The sequence below is a fragment of the Lithobates pipiens genome, unplaced genomic scaffold, assembly GCF_037356315.1.
Source record: "Lithobates pipiens isolate NorthernLeopardFrog02 unplaced genomic scaffold, aLitPip1_a1.2 Scaffold_4, whole genome shotgun sequence".
NCBI classification, from domain to species: Eukaryota; Metazoa; Chordata; class Amphibia; order Anura; family Ranidae; genus Lithobates; species Lithobates pipiens.
In genome coordinates, this window is record NW_027507852.1 from 727,646 (window position 1) to 745,289 (window position 17,644).

The 17,644-nt window shown below is 44.7% G+C and overlaps 1 protein-coding gene across 5 annotated transcripts in view; it reads left to right on the top strand.

Annotated features, from left to right (window-relative positions):
• The window catches only part of CHD8 (chromodomain helicase DNA binding protein 8), a 124,286-nt gene that overhangs the window by 83,042 nt on the left and 23,600 nt on the right, over positions 1 to 17,644 (top strand). For all 5 annotated transcript variants that reach the window (XM_077466867.1, XM_077466870.1, XM_077466871.1 and 2 more), the window contains exons 18-29: positions 4,387 to 4,582; positions 5,186 to 5,353; positions 5,471 to 5,653; positions 5,879 to 5,989; positions 7,573 to 7,766; positions 7,851 to 8,050; positions 8,173 to 8,329; positions 10,849 to 10,938; positions 11,366 to 11,469; positions 12,809 to 12,935; positions 13,209 to 13,281; positions 13,370 to 13,421. In XM_077466867.1, coding sequence (XP_077322993.1) covers positions 4,387 to 4,582; positions 5,186 to 5,353; positions 5,471 to 5,653; positions 5,879 to 5,989; positions 7,573 to 7,766; positions 7,851 to 8,050; positions 8,173 to 8,329; positions 10,849 to 10,938; positions 11,366 to 11,469; positions 12,809 to 12,935; positions 13,209 to 13,281; positions 13,370 to 13,421 — 1,655 coding nt within the window. The remainder of the gene's footprint in view (positions 1 to 4,386; positions 4,583 to 5,185; positions 5,354 to 5,470; positions 5,654 to 5,878; positions 5,990 to 7,572; positions 7,767 to 7,850; positions 8,051 to 8,172; positions 8,330 to 10,848; positions 10,939 to 11,365; positions 11,470 to 12,808; positions 12,936 to 13,208; positions 13,282 to 13,369; positions 13,422 to 17,644) is intronic.

Genomic DNA, 17,644 nt, shown 5'->3' on the forward strand with positions numbered 1-17,644 from the left:
GCATCCTGCACTCATGCCTCAGATCAGCCCCAATTCTTGCACCATCACACCTCTGACCAGCCTCAATTCCTGCACCGTCACACCCCTGACCAGCCTCAATTCCTGCACCGTCACACCCCTGACCAGCCTCAATTCCTGCACCGTCACACCCCTGACCAGCCTCAATTCCTGCACCGTCACACCCCTGACCAGCCTCAATTCCTGCACCGTCACACCCCTGACCAGCCTCAATTCCTGCACCGTCACACCCCTGACCAGCCTCAATTCCTGCACCGTCACACCCCTGACCAGCCTCAATTCCTGCACCGTCACACCCCTGACCAGCCTCAATTCCTGCACCGTCACACCCCTGACCAGCCTCAATTCCTGCACCGTCACACCCCTGACCAGCCTCAATTCCTGCACCGTCACACCCCTGACCAGCCTCAATTCCTGCACCGTCACACCCCTGACCAGCCTCAATTCCTGCACCGTCACACCCCTGACCAGCCTCCAATTCCTGCACCGTCACACCCCTGACCAGCCTCCAATTCCTGCACCGTCACACCCCTGACCAGCCTCAATTCCTGCACCGTCACACCCCTGACCAGCCTCAATTCCTGCACCGTCACACCCCTGACCAGCCTCAATTCCTGCACCGTCACACCCCTGACCAGCCTCAATTCCTGCACCGTCACACCCCTGACCAGCCTCAATTCCTGCACCGTCACACCTCTGACCAGCCTCAATTCCTGCACCGTCACACCTCTGACCAGCCTCAATTCCTGCACCGTCACACCTCTGACCAGCCTCAATTCCTGCACCGTCACACCTCTGACCAGCCTCAATTCCTGCACCGTCACACCTCTGACCAGCCTCAATTCCTGCACCGTCACACCTCTGACCAGCCTCAATTCCTGCACCGTCACACCTCTGACCAGCCTCAATTCCTGCACCGTCACACCTCTGACCAGCCTCAATTCCTGCACCGTCACACCTCTGACCAGCCTCAATTCCTGCACCGTCACACCTCTGACCAGCCTCAATTCCTGCACCGTCACACCTCTGACCAGCCTCAATTCCTGCACCGTCACACCTCTGACCAGCCTCAATTCCTGCACCGTCACACCTCTGACCAGCCTCAATTCCTGCACCGTCACACCTCTGACCAGCCTCAATTCCTGCACCGTCACACCTCTGACCAGCCTCAATTCCTGCACCGTCACACCTCTGACCAGCCTCAATTCCTGCACCGTCACACCTCTGACCAGCCTCAATTCCTGCACCGTCACACCTCTGACCAGCCTCAATTCCTGCACCGTCACACCTCTGACCAGCCTCAATTCCTGCACCGTCACACCTCTGACCAGCCTCAATTCCTGCACCGTCACACCTCTGACCAGCCTCAATTCCTGCACCGTCACACCTCTGACCAGCCTCAATTCCTGCACCGTCACACCTCTGACCAGCCTCAATTCCTGCACAGTCACACCTCTGACCAGCCTCAATTCCTGCACCGTCACACCTCTGACCAGCCTCAATTCCTGCACCGTCACACCTCTGACCAGCCTCAATTCCTGCACCGTCACACCTCTGACCAGCCTCAATTCCTGCACCGTCACACCTCTGACCAGCCTCAATTCCTGCACCGTCACACCTCTGACCAGCCTCAATTCCTGCACCGTCACACCTCTGACCAGCCTCAATTCCTGCACCGTCACACCTCTGACCAGCCTCAATTCCTGCACCGTCACACCTCTGACCAGCCTCAATTCCTGCACTGTCACACCTCTGACCAGCCTCAATTCCTGCACTGTCACCTCAGATCACGGTTAACCACACCCCCCCCCCGCAAATCTGCCCACCAATGTACCTCCTGCACATCTGTTCCCCCTGCTCTTCTGCCCCACCACTGTAACCCCCTGCTAATGTGTTCAATAATGTACCTCCTTTCTCCTCTGCACATCTGCCCCACCTATGTACCTCCCTGCCCCACCGCTGCTGTAACCCCCTACTCATCTGCGCCACCTCTGTAACCCCCTATTTGTGTATCCCACCAATGTACCTCCTTTCTCCTTTGCCCTGCCCCACTGTACCCCCCTGTACATGTGACCCAGCGCCGTATCCCTATGCTCTTCTGTCTCTCCTTCTCATCTCTCCTAGTACTGAACCCCGCTTTCTCATCTGTCCCACCACAGTAACCTCGCCTTCTCATCTGCACCTCTGTCTCACCTCTGTTGCCCCTGCTCTCCTGCCCCACCACTGTAAACCCCTGCTCATCTGTCCTACCAATACACCTCCTTTCACATCTGCCCCACTGCTCTATCCCCCCCTCCCCCGCTTTTCTGTCCCACCGCTGTACCCTCCTGCTCTTCTGCCCCACTTCTGAACCCTTCCTGCTCATCTGCTCCACCTCTGTACCCTCTTCTCATCCATCATATGCGTGATATGAAGAGTGGTAAAAGGAAGCAGAGATGATACACATCTACCTGTCCTGGCACACTCTTCCTGCTGATCCACCTCTCGCATTCAGCACTTGTATATGTTGTCACATACAATCCTCTGGAATGGATGCGCAATAATGAGCTCAGGTCAGTGGGCCTGTGTGCAGGATCATAAGTTGAGCCTCCACAGCTGAAGAAAATTGTGGTGCTCTGTGCCGCAGCAAAAAGATGGGTGTGATTTCCATTGCACTGAATACTGGCTCTGGCTTAAAGGGACACAGAGTGCAGGGGTTTGGTAGTAAGTGCCACAAAGGTTCAGGAATAATTTCAACCAAGTTCCCAGAAGCTCAACAGTAATTCCACAAACTGTCATCCGATTGTGGTTTTCTCAGTCAGTGAAATTCCTTCTTTCTGGGATTGGTAGTGGCAACTGGTGGGCGGGGCTAGCAGAACTGTGATTGGCTTTAGCAGTGGCCAATGACAGTCCTCCTCTTGGAAACGGGGACCGCCAGCCCCCTAGCAGAACTGCACCCAATCTCTTCCCCATCAAAAAAGCTGCTACAGTAAAGTTGGATAACCAAACAATGTTTCCCATCTTTTACAATGAGTGGGAGCACAGTGCCCCCCCCCCCCCAGTGCAGGTGCGGTGTGGAGAATTCTATAATTGGAATCCATTAGTGTCTCACCGACACTTCCCAGTGCTGAACTGCTGATGGGGTGGGAGCCGAGTGACGGCTAAAGAGGTTTTGCATGCTGCTTGCGGCACCAGTGCCGGGGGGTTGCCTACCCTACCTTATATGATAAACCTCATGTTTGTAGTAGATTGTCTAGCTCTCACTCTCTCTGTGCTTTGGAAAATTGTCAAAAAATGTATTAAGTTGTATGTGGCACGTTTTCATCTATATCTATTAACCTTTTCAAATGTTCTTTCGCCTTAAAAACCTTCTTCTCCTTCTTCTCCTTCTTCTCCTCCTTCTCCTCCTTCTCCTCCTTCTCCTCCTTCTCCTCCTTCTCCTCCTTCTCCTTCTTCTCCTTCTTCTCCTTCTCCTTCTCCTTCTCCTTCTCCTTCTCTTTCTTCTCCTTCTTCTCCTTCTCCTCCTTCAGAAAACGATGAAAGCTGTATTCAACCCAAAAATAAAAAAGGAATATTGCAACTCGCCAATCAGATGTGGTGGCTGCATACGTTTGTTCTGTTCTTAAGCTTTTTTTTTTTTTTTTTCCCCCCTCCTGTTTTTCATCTAGTGATCTGGCCAGTAACACACCTGTGTTGGAGTGCCCCCACTCTGGATGAATGAGCACAGGGGGCACCTTTTTATAAAGCAACATTGTCTGAGGGTAGTGTTGGGCATATCAGCAGATTTAAACACACTAACGCATTTAAGGCAAACTAGTACTTTATAATCAAACAGTTCTTTTTTGATAAAGTTTTTTTACATGAATGAATAAAAGTTGATCATTCTGTGCACCCTTGTTGGTGTTACATGGTGTTTTTCATCTCCGCAACTGATCCATTGTGCTGGTGTGCTTGTTCATGAAAAACAGATGTACTGGCCAAACAACCAGATGAAAATAGACAGAAAACCTAAAAAAAAAAAAAAAAAAAAAAAACAAATTCAGCCATCACATATAAGAAGCAATATAATAAATGTTTGCTTTTTAGGTTTAATACCAGTTTAAACTCGAATCTTTCATCGCATGCGTTCTCATGCACAGATTAGTAGTAGGTAGAAAACTAGCTGGGATGTCCAATCAGACTAGAGTGCTCTGACCAGGATGGTCATCCTCTGGTGTATATGGACTATAATAATAATAATTAAAAAAAAATATATATATATATAATATAATTATTATTATTATTTGCACCTTAAATAGCTCATATTAACATTTTAAAGGGGGGGGGGGGGGGTTTGGCCTAACAATTTAATTTCTAAGACTTACATTTTTGTGTTTATCTGAAACCTAGATATCTTTATGAACGAATTGATGGTAGAGTCCGTGGTAATATGCGCCAAGCAGCAATTGATCGATTCAGCCGCCCAGACTCTGATCGATTTGTGTTCTTGCTGTGTACTCGGGCTGGTGGGCTTGGTATCAACCTCACCGCTGCAGACACTTGTATCATCTTCGACTCTGACTGGAACCCTCAGAATGATCTTCAGGTATAAGCGAATATCCCTGTGCTATGTCTTCCTGTCACACTCCTTTTCTCTTTCTTCTATAGAATTGCAATGAAGTACTTAAAATTACTATGGAAACAGTAGCTGGCTTATAGAAGACAACCAGCAAAAACTACATCCAAACATGCCATGTAACGTAATCCCCGAAACAATTTTAGATTAAAAACGTTCCTTTTATTGTTAAAAGGCTCCTTGTTCGCAGTTCAGTAACGTGGGGGGGGGGGGGGTGGTGTAAACTGTGTGTGGACCCACTACTGCATGTTATACTTAGACAAACCTAAAAAAGAAAAAAAATCTGCTCTTTGATGCCAAAGGAGTACCACTATTCTGTGTAACCTGTACTATCAGCATGAAAAAGCGAGTTGGACATAACCCGTTTTCTGGGTGTCAGATGCTGCAATCTGCTTGTTGTGATAACATGAGGTAAAAAAAAAAATTGATTTTGGCAAGTCCAGAAAAAAACTGATTTGTTGCTGGCTGTGCTTGATGGAGGTAACTTGCAGCTGTAAGATCTAGTTCACTTTAAAAGCTTTTCTAATTGTATTTAGTCATATTTGTAAGCTGATCGACTTCTCCTGTGTTCAGGCACAAGCACGTTGTCACCGAATTGGTCAGAGCAAGGCTGTTAAGATTTACCGGCTGATCACCAGAAACTCCTATGAAAGAGAGATGTTTGACAAGGCCAGCTTGAAGTTAGGACTGGACAAGGCAGTGCTCCAGTCTATGAGTGGACGGGAAAACCACCTGAGTGGGGTGTGTATGATATTTGATTGAGATGAGCAGAGACAAAACACTATATATAGTCATTTTGGAAATTCTAGATACTAGATTAATGATCTCAATTTTTAAATATATATTCATGTTCTACAGCCCATCCAGCAGTTTACAAAGAAAGAGATTGAAGACTTGTTACGGAAAGGTGCTTATGCAGCCATCATGGATGAAGATGATGAAGGCTCCAAGTTTTGTGAGGAGGATATTGATCAAATTCTATTAAGGAGAACTACCACTATAACAATAGAGTCTGAAGGCAAAGGTTCCACCTTCTCTAAGGTTGGTCTTTTTTACTATAACTAATCGTAAATGCATGAAACATTTTGTGGATGGTATATCACAATAAATTTCAAAGTACTTGGGTGGTTTCCTCGGGTACCTTTTTACTCACAAGCTCATATAGACACTGTGCTTCAAGATGATATGCTTTTTCCTTAAAGTGAATATTGAGTATTTTTCTTATTATTTCTCATGTTTTTGATAACACTTTTCCCTCTGTATTAGGCAAGTTTTGTAGCATCTGAAAACAGGACAGACATTTCATTGGATGATCCTAACTTTTGGCAGAAGTGGGCAAAAAAAGCAGATTTAGATCTAGATCTGCTTAACAGTAAGGTGAGTTTAAGTATATTTTTATTTTATAAAAAAAAAAAATATATATATATAAAAATATAATGTATAATTATATTATATTATATAGTGGTATTTAAGAAGGGGTCAGCGTGCAAAGGCAGACCTATTAAATCATTAATAAATGTGCATGTGCAGAAATAGGTCTAAACTCAGTTTTATTGTAGGTATTGCACTTCAGCTATTAAAACCAATTAGCCATAACACAGGTGTGAATGTCTGTCAGTAATTTATTACTTTTGTCTCCATTTGAGGAGTGGAGTGTTTTGTAAGCTAATTATTGGTTGCAGATGTCCCAAGTTTTAAAAACACATGAATGTTTTACATTTCTTCTTGTACCTACTGTAGTTGGTTGTGAGCAGAGCACCAGCTTTTCTGCACACTGAATTACTGCCATGATCAAAATAAAGTCTGTATAGCTGCATTGAAACACCAAGGTCCACTTTATTAATCTGGACTCAAACTGCATAAAAACACCATACAGTTCCACAGTGGGGATGACAATGGTGTGAACCTTTTTGTCCCCAACTGTGGTACTGTATGATGCTTTTATGCTGTTTGATTCCAGATTAATAAAGTGGACCTTGGTGTTTCAGTGAGGCTATAGAGTATTTCCTTTTATCGTTGCACAGATGTGCAAACTGGGCCAGCACACACGTGTGTGGGGTGTTGGCTTGAGTGGACCTACCTAGAGCAGCACTGCTTTTTTCACATTGAATTACTGCCATGTTGTGAATAGCTTTGGTAGTCTGTTGTAAACTAGCCTGATTAGGTGAGATGCCGACACTTAAATGATTGTGAGCAGAGAGACACCCCAGCTTTGGCCGTTGGAGAGAAGTGGTCTACAAGTTCAGAGGCCGTGCTTGGCTTTCTTATTAGCTGCATCAAACCTGTAAAATGATTGGTTTATACAACTAGTGAAAACTATACATGATATTTTTTATATATAAAAAAAGGTAGAGCAAAATTGACCAAAAATGTTGCTGCATTTTAAAATGCTACAGTACAGTTTATCACATTGTAGGTAATATAACGTCCCTATATACTATAGTTTGTTTTAAAATATGAAATGCTTAGAGGACCTGCAGTCTGCTCACATAATTTGTAATAAAAACATCTTTGACGTTCTGAAGCTTCCCTCCAACCATTTTACATATTGTTTTATATATACTCTGATTCTTTACTTGGGTAATTTATGCTGCAGAAATCTCCCTCCACTGAGTCAGGCTACAATCATTTTAACTGTGGGCAGCTTACACAGACACACACCTCCCAGCTCTGCAGCTTTTAAACCAAAGATTTCATGATCTTCTCTTAATAACATCACTGCACGGGGAGAGAGTACAGGAAGTTATTGGCTCACAGCATTTCTGGCAGAATCAACAGGTGTTTACAGTTATTGGACAAATAAAATAAAATTGGTGTATTTAGCAGGTCGAAAGGAAGCAAAAAAGAAAAGTTCATGATTGGGTTTTATTTACACTTTAAAAAGCCATAAAGGGTTTTGATTTGAAGAAATGAGAAGGTTGTGGAAACCTTGAGTAATTTAGCTGTTCTCTTTCTTACAGAACACACTGGTAATAGACACACCCCGTATCAGGAAACAGACGCGGCACTTCAGTAATAAGGATGATGATATGGTAGAGTTTTCAGATCTAGAAAGTGATGACGATGATCGCCCACGAGCTCGACGGCAAGACCGCAAAAATGGTTATGGTCGCACAGACTGCTTTAGAGTAGAGAAGCACCTTCTTGTCTATGGGTGAGAAACTACTCTGGAGAAGTGTTTGGAGTTTGTTTTAAAATCCTGTTGCATAATAACTGAAATTGCCCAATCTTTTATTAGGTGGGGTCGATGGCGTGATATCTTAATCCATGGTCGCTTCAAACGAGGTATGACAGAACGGGATGTGGAGAAAATCTGCCGAGCCATCTTGGTTTATTGTCTTTTGCACTATCGGGGAGATGAGAACATTAAGAGCTTTATTTGGGATCTGATCAGTCCTGCAGAGAATGGAAAAACCAAGCAGCTGTCGAACCACTCAGGTAATTCTGATTCTGCTTGTCCAATCGCTAATTTCACATATCGCTGCTTGTTCCAAAGTTATAAATAGAGTAGTTAATGTACATGGTCATTATGTTGATTTTTCTTTGTTTTACATTCTTAGGTCTTTCCATTCCTGTACCTCGTGGACGCAAGGGCAAAAAAGTAAAGTCTCAGAGCAGCTTTGATATTCATAAAGCAGAATGGATTCGGAAGTACAACCCTGACACACTGTTTCAAGATGAGGGCTATAAGAAGCATTTAAAGCACCAGTGCAACAAGTAAGAAGTTTTTTAGCAGCTAAAAACCTTGATAATTGTCCTTACAGAGAGATCTCGGCATTATAAACACATGATCAGGTTCTATGATCAATTTATCCAAACTGAACATTTAGTGTTTTAAAGGCAATGTTCACATTTTAATGAACAAAAATAATAAATGCACATATTTGTGCATACCAAAAAGATATACATTTACGGTTTCCCACTGGAGCCTGCAAAGAACTGCACCCGCAATCAGCAGAGTTTCACACAGGCCCACATATTTCAAATGAGACCGTGACTGTGGAGGGGGGGGGGGGGTCAGCTTAAAAGGTGAAGGGCAGGTGCTTGAGGGGTGGTTTATGACCTAAATGCGGGTGTAACATTTTCAAAAGGTGAATGTGTTGGCCTTTTAATTAATTTTTGCAATCTCTTGTTGCCTATTGGGCATTAATATCAGAAGGTGGCTTATCTTTTTCTTGTGCATCACTAATCGTTAAGGCCAATACCAATCTCCCCACTGATCAGATCATTTGCACTCCATATATGGGAAAAATAGTTGTGCTTAAAATTTAACTCCAGGTAGATCTAAAAGGGAAAAACACTGAATTCGGCTTTGGTTCTCATTAAAATGTGATCTTTTGTTAATGTTACTAGTGTAAGTACCTGAATCTGATTTGTTATCCGCTAAAATTGTCTGTACTTGAGCACTCCGACTGGAAGAGGTTAGGGGCAGTTGTGGGAGCCAGGCAGGTGTGCTGCAATCAGATGTGTTGATAAAGATCATGGTGTTCAGCGCAAAGAGTCTGCTGCTGCTACTCTTTCGATGCCAAATCACATGCTGATGGTGGAGATGGAACATCACTGAGTTCCTTAACTGTGGTGTCATCCGCCTAGCTGTGCTGTGTGGCAGTTCTCTTGAATAGATGGAATGGTTTTATATAAATACAAATTATTTGGCAGGTAAAACCTCTTTGTTCATATTTCATATGTGTATTTAATGGTTTTCCTTGAGGAGTTTCCTTTAGATTGTGTTAGGCAACAAACCCTGCCTGTGTATGACCAAGCTGAGTAGAAAAAAAATTAAAACTAAAAAACTTAAAAGTAGAAATGTATAGGCAAAACGTTTTGTGCATTTATTTATTTTTATATAGAGTGAGGGAGGGTTAAAACCCACGTCAATTTTTTTAATCCCCCCCCCAAATCTGTGTCCTATTGCAGAGATTTCCCTTCATTTCCTGTCCCATAGCCAACAGGAATTGAGAGGCAATCCCTGCAAATTAGGGGAATTTCTTGGGACCCCAGGTCACTAGAACTAGTGTCCCCATTGGAAGATTTCCCCTCTATTACTTTTCTGGGGACAACCCAAAATTTGGGATCTTCAATGATACTGGTAAACTAGACAAAGAAGGTAAATCTCCCTCATGGGGGCACAGACAGCAATAGAAAACTGACAACTGTTCTGTTCTAATCCATCTCCACCCTATCCAAAAAAAAATAAAAAAATTGTCATTTAGTTATACTTAGACCCCTTTCACACCGAGGGCGTTTTGCAGGCGCTATAGCATTAGAAATGGCGCCTGCAGTCTGCCCTCAAACTGCTGCTCCTCTGGCTTTCACACTGGAGCGTTGCGCTGGCAGGACGTCAGGAAAAGTCCTGCCAGCAGCTTCTTTGGAGCGGTGAAGGAGCGGTGTGTTTACCGCTCCTCCACCGCTGCTTCCCATTGAAAACAATGGGGTAGCGCTGCATTACCGCCGGCAAAACGCTGCCATTTCGGGCGCTTTTAACCCTTTCTCGGCCACTAACTGGGAGGGAGCACCCCGCTAGCGGCCGAAATGCGCTGCAAATCCGACGGCAAAACTCCGCTAAAAATGGCAGCGTTTTACCGCTGGCACTATGGGCGTGGCAGTGTGAAAGGGGTCTTTAAAGTTTAAAGCGGAGGTCCACTCTAAATTGGACCTTCCGCTCATTGGAATCCCCCCCCCCTCCGGCGCCACAATTGGCACCTTTCAGGGGGGAGGGGGTGCAGGTACCTGTACAGTACAGGTATCTGCACCCACTTCCGGGATAGCTCTCTGCGGAAAGAGGTGTAGATTCTGCAGAATCTACGCCCCTTTCCGAAAGTCCCCCGCTGCCTGCTGGGAAACACACAGATTCCAGAGGCAGCGGGGTCCATCCTTATTGCGCAGCGCGACTTGCGCATGCGCAGTAGGGAACCGGGAAATGAAACCGAAAGGCTCCACTTCCTGATTCCCATACCCAAGATGGCGGCGACAGCACCCGAGAGACGATCGAGAGATCGGCTTCGGGTGCCGACATCGCGGACGCGCTGGGCGGGTAAGTGTCATTATTTTAAAAGTCAGCAGCTGCAGTATTTGTAGCTGCTGGCTTTTTAAAAAAAAAAACGGCGGAACTCCCGGCGGACTCCCGCTTTAAGTAACCGTTTCATAAATGCATAAATCTCCTTTTGAAATTTTTGCTAGATTTAAAACATGTGAAATGTTGAATTACAGCTTTCTTTTTATTTGTGCCTTCATAGGGTTCTGCTGCGTGTTCGAATGTTATATTATCTCAGGCAGGAAGTGTTTGGAAGCCATGCAATAAAGGTGCTTGGTGGAGTTGATGCCAAGTAAGTTTACTCTTTAAATATTTAAACTGTTACTTATTGCTTTTCCCCTTCAGTCTTGACTTTTAACACAATGCAGGTTTTGGAAAAAGCTGGTTAACCAATATCTACCTTTCTACATGACAATCTTCCTAAATGACTATCTGCATTTATTGATAATTTCAGTTCCAATAAGAAATAAATCTACTGTGTGTTTTGTATAACTTGCAAAATCATTTTCTAAGAGGCTACTTATCCTTTTTATAGTTTTGCTGGATTTTTACTTAAAATGTTTTATCCCCACTCCATAGCCTGCAAAGGACACTTTGGGGGGAATTCAGTAAAGCTGCTGCGTCACTTTTATGGCATTAAGCCCATTTGCTATGTACTTTTCTTTACGATATCTTCCTTTCTGTGTTAATTGTATGTTATTTATGAACTCTTATTACAGAGAGATCAACTTATGGGTCCCTCAAATTGATCAAGCTGACTTACCAGCTCTTTGGTGGGACAGAGAGGCTGACAAATCTTTACTTATTGGAGTCTTTAAACATGGTGAGTTTTTAAAAGAGATTGGGAGGGGTACATTCATGCCTTTTATGGCTACACCATTGGTCCCTTGCCACCTCCTAAGGCCAAGAACTGAGCGATCACGTGACCTCTGATCAGTCAGTCCTCGTGCCCACTTTGAGCACAGCATGGGGAATGTCAGTCACAACTCTTTGCTTTGCCTCTTCAGCACTCACTGGAGCGCCAGGTGGGAGTTTCCGGCTCAGGCTCTCAGTGGCACACTGCGAGGCTCAGCCAGCTGCAGGTCAGACATCTGGGTAGATCCTGACATTGTCAGGATCCCCACAGAGATTGGAACAGCTCTGTGACATCAGCTAGTTGACAGCAAGCTTTAGTTTGCTCTTGGCTAATTCTGAGTCACAGGCGTGCAAAAGTAAGTGCACTCCTGTGACCCACGTGATAAATGTGGGGAAACAAAAATAAAAGCTTTGGCCATACTACTTCTTTGTTAAATAGTCATTACAATAACTGAATTTTTATCAACCTTCAGATTACAAAAAATTAGGATATATGAGCCTTTAAATTGCTCGTAACCCTAAAAAAAAAAAAAAAATCTGTCTCTTTAAAACTTTTGCCTGTATTTTTTCACACCAGTATGTCATTTTTTTTTTATTTTACTTCTTATGTAGTACATCGTTGATTCTGCCAGGTCCCTACTTCCTGGTTGTAAACTGAACATGCACTGAAGCCAATCTAAGATGTCTAGTTTGCATCCCCTCTCATACCATTTGAAGTCATAGGCACGCTGTTCAAGCGCACAGTATGGCTGCATCTTCCATAGTCTGTTTGTAACCACGCCCCCCACCATACCTCTTCTCTTAATTGACTGCCCCAGCCAGTGGGTCCCCAGTCCCGCTCTCATCTCCCAATCTTGATGAGGTGGTCACACCCACGCGCATGCTCATGATCCCCCATCTTTTAAAAAGGTAGAGTCTGGATTATTGAAAGCTATATGTTTTTATATATTAGAAAATACTGTGTTTTAAAATGACTTTGCATCTACTTTTAATACCATAGTCAACCTTTAGAGACATTTCATGAACGCAAATGTGAAGGTCTTCCAAAACAGATGTTTTTTTTTTTTTTTTTTTTTTTTTTTTTTTTTGTGCAAGGGGAGCTTATGCATGTATTGTGGTGACATGGTCACCTTCAACAAATAGTATAATTAGCGATTATGTAATCGGTAAATGTGTCATGTGGACAGACATTACACTGGAGACATATTTCCAAAAAATAGATTTGTAGATAACATAACATTATCATCATCTTTGTAATAATTTTCTTTGTAAAAGATGTGCAGTAATCCAGTTACCTTTCCCTGCAGGTTATGAGAAATACAATACTATGCGTGCAGATCCTTGTCTTTGTTTCCTAGAGAAGGTGGGGGGGCCTGATGAACAGGCAATTGCTGCAGAACATCATGCACAGGATTTTGTGGAGATGCCTGAGGGGTGAGTGCCCTTTGGACAATTGACGTGTTTGTAAAGTAACTTGGGGGATATTCTTCTGTCGGTGATGTGTTGCCATGCTAATATGGACACAACTGCAAGAGCCAGTTAAGTTATGTACTAGAGGGAACATGGATTTAACATATTGCTTATGCAGCGAGTTCTAAAGCTTGCTGTATCTATATTGGATGACATTAAAGCTAGATGGTTGGGGATCGTGTTACTGGGATTTGAAACGCTTATAACATACCCTTTTGAATCAATTTATTTTTACAGTGGAGATTTTGATAGAGATGTCGAAGATCCTGAGTATAAGCCACTCCATGTACAGAAAGATGCAGAGGAGGAGGTGAGACTGACTGCTTGTCACAGCATAATAGTAAAGGCACACCAAACTTTTGTCTTGGCATTTACTGTATAATGCAATACTATTCTAGATGGACCCCCTTATGATGGATGAAGAAATATCTGTGGTGGATGGTGAGGAAGGTGAGTTGAGAATACAGTATAAATGGTTTCAGGTTTTCACATACAAATATTTTTTCCTTACCAAAAACGATATTGCACAGACAATAACAAGTGTCTTAACCTGTTGGCACAGACAGCAAGCAAATGCCTCTTGGTGGGTGGGCCTTGGCGCTGAGCAGCCGCGTACTTGTGTGCAATTTTGCAAAAACAGCTGTGACGAGAGTATGCACTCCCGACAGTTAGAGGTGGCTAAAGGAAAGCTCTTGATCACTGTTTGCGATTGGGAGCTTTCCAATCATGTGGAAGCCAATCATTTATGTGAGATCATGGTATGGACGAGTGCCTAGTTACTCCTGTTTCCTACCTCTTTATAGATGTACAGTATATTTCCAGTGTTAGAGCTAAGTCACTGCTGCTTCTGACGGCAAAAACTGCTCTGTGGTTCTTGCTGGAGACTCTGACATAAGGAAGCAAAGTCCTGCCTCTAACAATAGAACTGCCTCCACACAGACACCGTGAGGAAACCAGGCATAATAAGCCAGCAATAGAGGAGACCATGTGCCATACTGGTCACTAATCCTTTCTCATTTTGGCCACAGGTTTAATAGTTTGTGATTAAAGCATAACCTACAGTATCTCACAAAATTGGGTAAACCCCTCACATTTTTGTAAATATTTTATTATATCTTTATATGTGAAAAAACACTGAAAAAATGACACTTTGCTACAATGTAAAGTAGTGAGCGTACAGCTTGTATAACAGTGTATATTTGCTGTCCCTCAAAATAACACACAGCCATTAATGTCTAAACTGCTGCCAACAAAAGTGAGTATACCACTAAGTGGAAATGTCAAATCTGGGCTCAGCTAGCCATTTTCCCTCCCGGTGTCATGTGACTCATTAGTCTCAGGTGTGAATCGGGAGCAGGCATGTTAAATTTGGTGTTCTCACTCTCTTACTGGTCACTGGAAGTTCAACATGGTACTTCATGGCAAAGAACTCTCTGATGATCTTGAAAAAAAATTGTTGCTCTACATAAAGATGGCCTAGGCTATAAGAAGATTGCCAAGACCCTGAAACTGAGCTGCAGCACTGTGGCCAAGACCATACAGGGCAGGTTCCACTCAGAACAAACCTTGCCATGGTCCACCAAAGAAGTTGAGTGCACATGCATAGTCTTATCCAGAGGTTGTCTTTGGGAAATGTGTGAGTGTTGCCAGCATTGTTGCAGAGGCTGAAGGGGTGGCAGAGTCAGCCTGTCAGTGCTCAGACCATATGCTGCACACTGCAGCAAATTGGTCTGCATGGCTGTCATTGCAGAAGGAAGCCTCTTCTAAAGATGATGCACAAGAGAGCCTGCAAACTGTTTGCTGAAGACAAGCAGACTAAGGACATGGATTACTGGAACCATGTCCTGTGGTCTGGTGAAACCAAGATTAACTTGTTTGGTTCAGATGGTGTCAAGCGTTTGTGGCAGCAGGAGAAGAGTACAAAGAAAATTGTGTCTTGCCTACAGTTAAGCCTGGTGGTGGGTGTATCATGGTCTAGGGCTGCATGAGTGCTGCTAGCACTGGGGAGCTACGGTTCATTGCGGGAACCATGAATGCTAACATCTACTGTGACATACTGAAGCAGAGCTGATCCCCTCCCTTTGGAGACTGGGCCACAGGGCAGTATTTCAACATAACGACCCCAAACACACCTCCAAGACGACCACTGTCTTGCTAAAGAAGCTGAGGGTAAAGGTGATGGACTGACCAAGCATGTCTCAAGACATCAACCCTATTTATTGCTCATCTATGGGGCATCCTCAAACGGAAGGTGGAGGAGCACAAGGTCTCTAACATCCACCAGCTCCGTGATGTCGTTTTTTTTTGTTTTTGTTTTTTCTTTTCTTTTATACCCCAATAAACATCACCATTTGGAGGATCGCGGACGGTGAGTTATGTCCTGGTTTCCTATATCCCACCAAAGGAGGAGCTGGAGTATGCTGCCTTTGGAAATTCGATCCATGTCCATTGGACCTTCGTCTATGTCTGTATGTCTCACTGCAACTGGCGTGTGGCTCCACAGCCTGGGGTAAGAGTACCCAACCCCTCATCCCTAGATGGTGGCGGCACAATCCCGTAATGTAATGGCTGATTATATATAAACATTCAGAGATCGCTAGATATTTACTTGCATCACTAATGCCACTTGTATAACTTTGAAAGTTTCTTATGCCATCACCACCATTTTGGACTTTTACAATTTTTAACTGTTAATAGAATTGTGTCACTGTTGAAAAACTTTTAAGCATCGGTATGTTTTAAATGTGACCACTATAAGTTGGGTTATACACCCATAAGGGCTGTAATTACCTTATATCACTTGCCCCCATTGGTTCAGGTCATCTTATTGTATTATATTTTTGCACACAGTGTGAATATATATTATGTGTTATCAATATATTTTTCACTCCCTTTTACTGCACTCTTATTGCTACACCTGTTAGTGTGTATACAATTGTGATGTCACCTGTCCCATTATTGTATGCAGTTGTATAACCTGCATCTTTTAGTGTGCATACAATTGTGATTTTCAACTGTCGTCTTATTCATTGTATACAGTTGCATCACTGGGATTTGTATACTTAACACTTTCCGATGTATATAGACGGCAGGCCCGGATTGACCATAGGGCAAACCGGGCATTTGCCCGGTGGGCCAGGGCCGCATGTCCTTGCTTGCGGGGCCAAGACAGGCTGCTCTTTAAGCCCACGCCAGTCCCTAACCTTTCCGCGGCTGCCCAGCTGCCAGTTCAGCTCAGGCTCAGCCATCGGCACCAGGGGGACTGAAACATGAAGGGGGGAGGAGCTAGAGGAGACTCCTCTCCACAGCCACCAGTATAGTTTAGCCGTTGGAGCCGGGGGGCATGACCACAAAGGGGAGAGGAGCCTGATGCAGCCGGATCAGAGAGAAGAACGTAAGTGTGGCCACCTGTAACCTGAATAGGAGGAGTAGTGGGGTGGCTGCATATAGAAGAATCCGTCTCTCCATCTTCGTCCTGCAATCTCTAAATGCTTGCTTTCTGCCCCCCTGTGCTCTCCCCCCCCCCCCCCCCGTGCTCTCCACCCCCCCAATGCTCTATGCTGCTCACCTGTGCCTCACCCTCTGCTCTCCATCTTCCTCCCTCCCGTGCTCTACGCTATCCCCTGTGCCCTGCACCTCACCCCCAGTGCTCTCTAGCCCCCCCCCCATGCTCTATGGTGCCCACCTGTGCCTCCCCCCATGCTCTATGATGTGCCCTGCACCGCCACCCCAGTGCGCTCTAGCCCCCCCATGCTCTATGGTGCCCACCTGTGCTCTCTAGCCCCCCCCAGTGCTCTCCAGCCCACTGTGATCTCCACCACCCCATGCTCTACACTGCCCTCCTCTGCCTTGCGCCTCTCTCCCAGTGTTCTACAGCCCCCCCATTGATCTCCGCCTACCCCCTGTTCTCTCCACCTCCTCATGTTCTCTGCTGCCTTCCACTGCCCTCCACCTCCCCCCAGTGTTCTACAGCCCCCCTGTGCTCTCTAACCCCCCCCCCACTCCCTTTGCTCTCCTCTTCCTCCATGTGTTCTCTGCCCCCCCCCCCCCCCGTGCTTTCGCACCACCCCATGTTCTCAAGGTTCTTCCCTGTGCTCTCTGCCCCCCCCCCCCCCCCCCTGCTCTTTCCCTGTCCCCCTCGCCCCCCCGCACCCTTGCCGGGTTTCCCCCTCCCCTCTCCCGGGGGATTCATCAGGATGGAAAATGGCCGGTTAAGATGTCATGGGCTGCTCATTTCAAAATGCCCTGGCCTATTTTTTGTTCCAGTCCGGGCCTGATAGACGGTATGATTTACACACTATCAATACTTCATTGTATCTATACATGACATCGTTTTCACATCATCAATGTTTTCAGGCGACTCTGATTTAGACATATTTTTAGCATTACACATTTACTCCTTTTATATAGTTTTACAATTAGTCTTCTAGATGTGTTGGCGGCTCTACAGGTGATACTTGAAAAATTATCCTGCAAAAGTTTAATTTATTTCACTGACTTAAAAGGTGAAACTAATATTTGAGAGAGACTCATTACATGCAAAGCAAGATGGTTCAAGCTGTGATTTGTCATAATTGTGGTGATTATGGCTTACAGCTTGTGAAAACCCCAAAGCCACAATCTCAGAAAATGTGAATATTACATGCAATCAATAAAACAAGGATTGTACATAG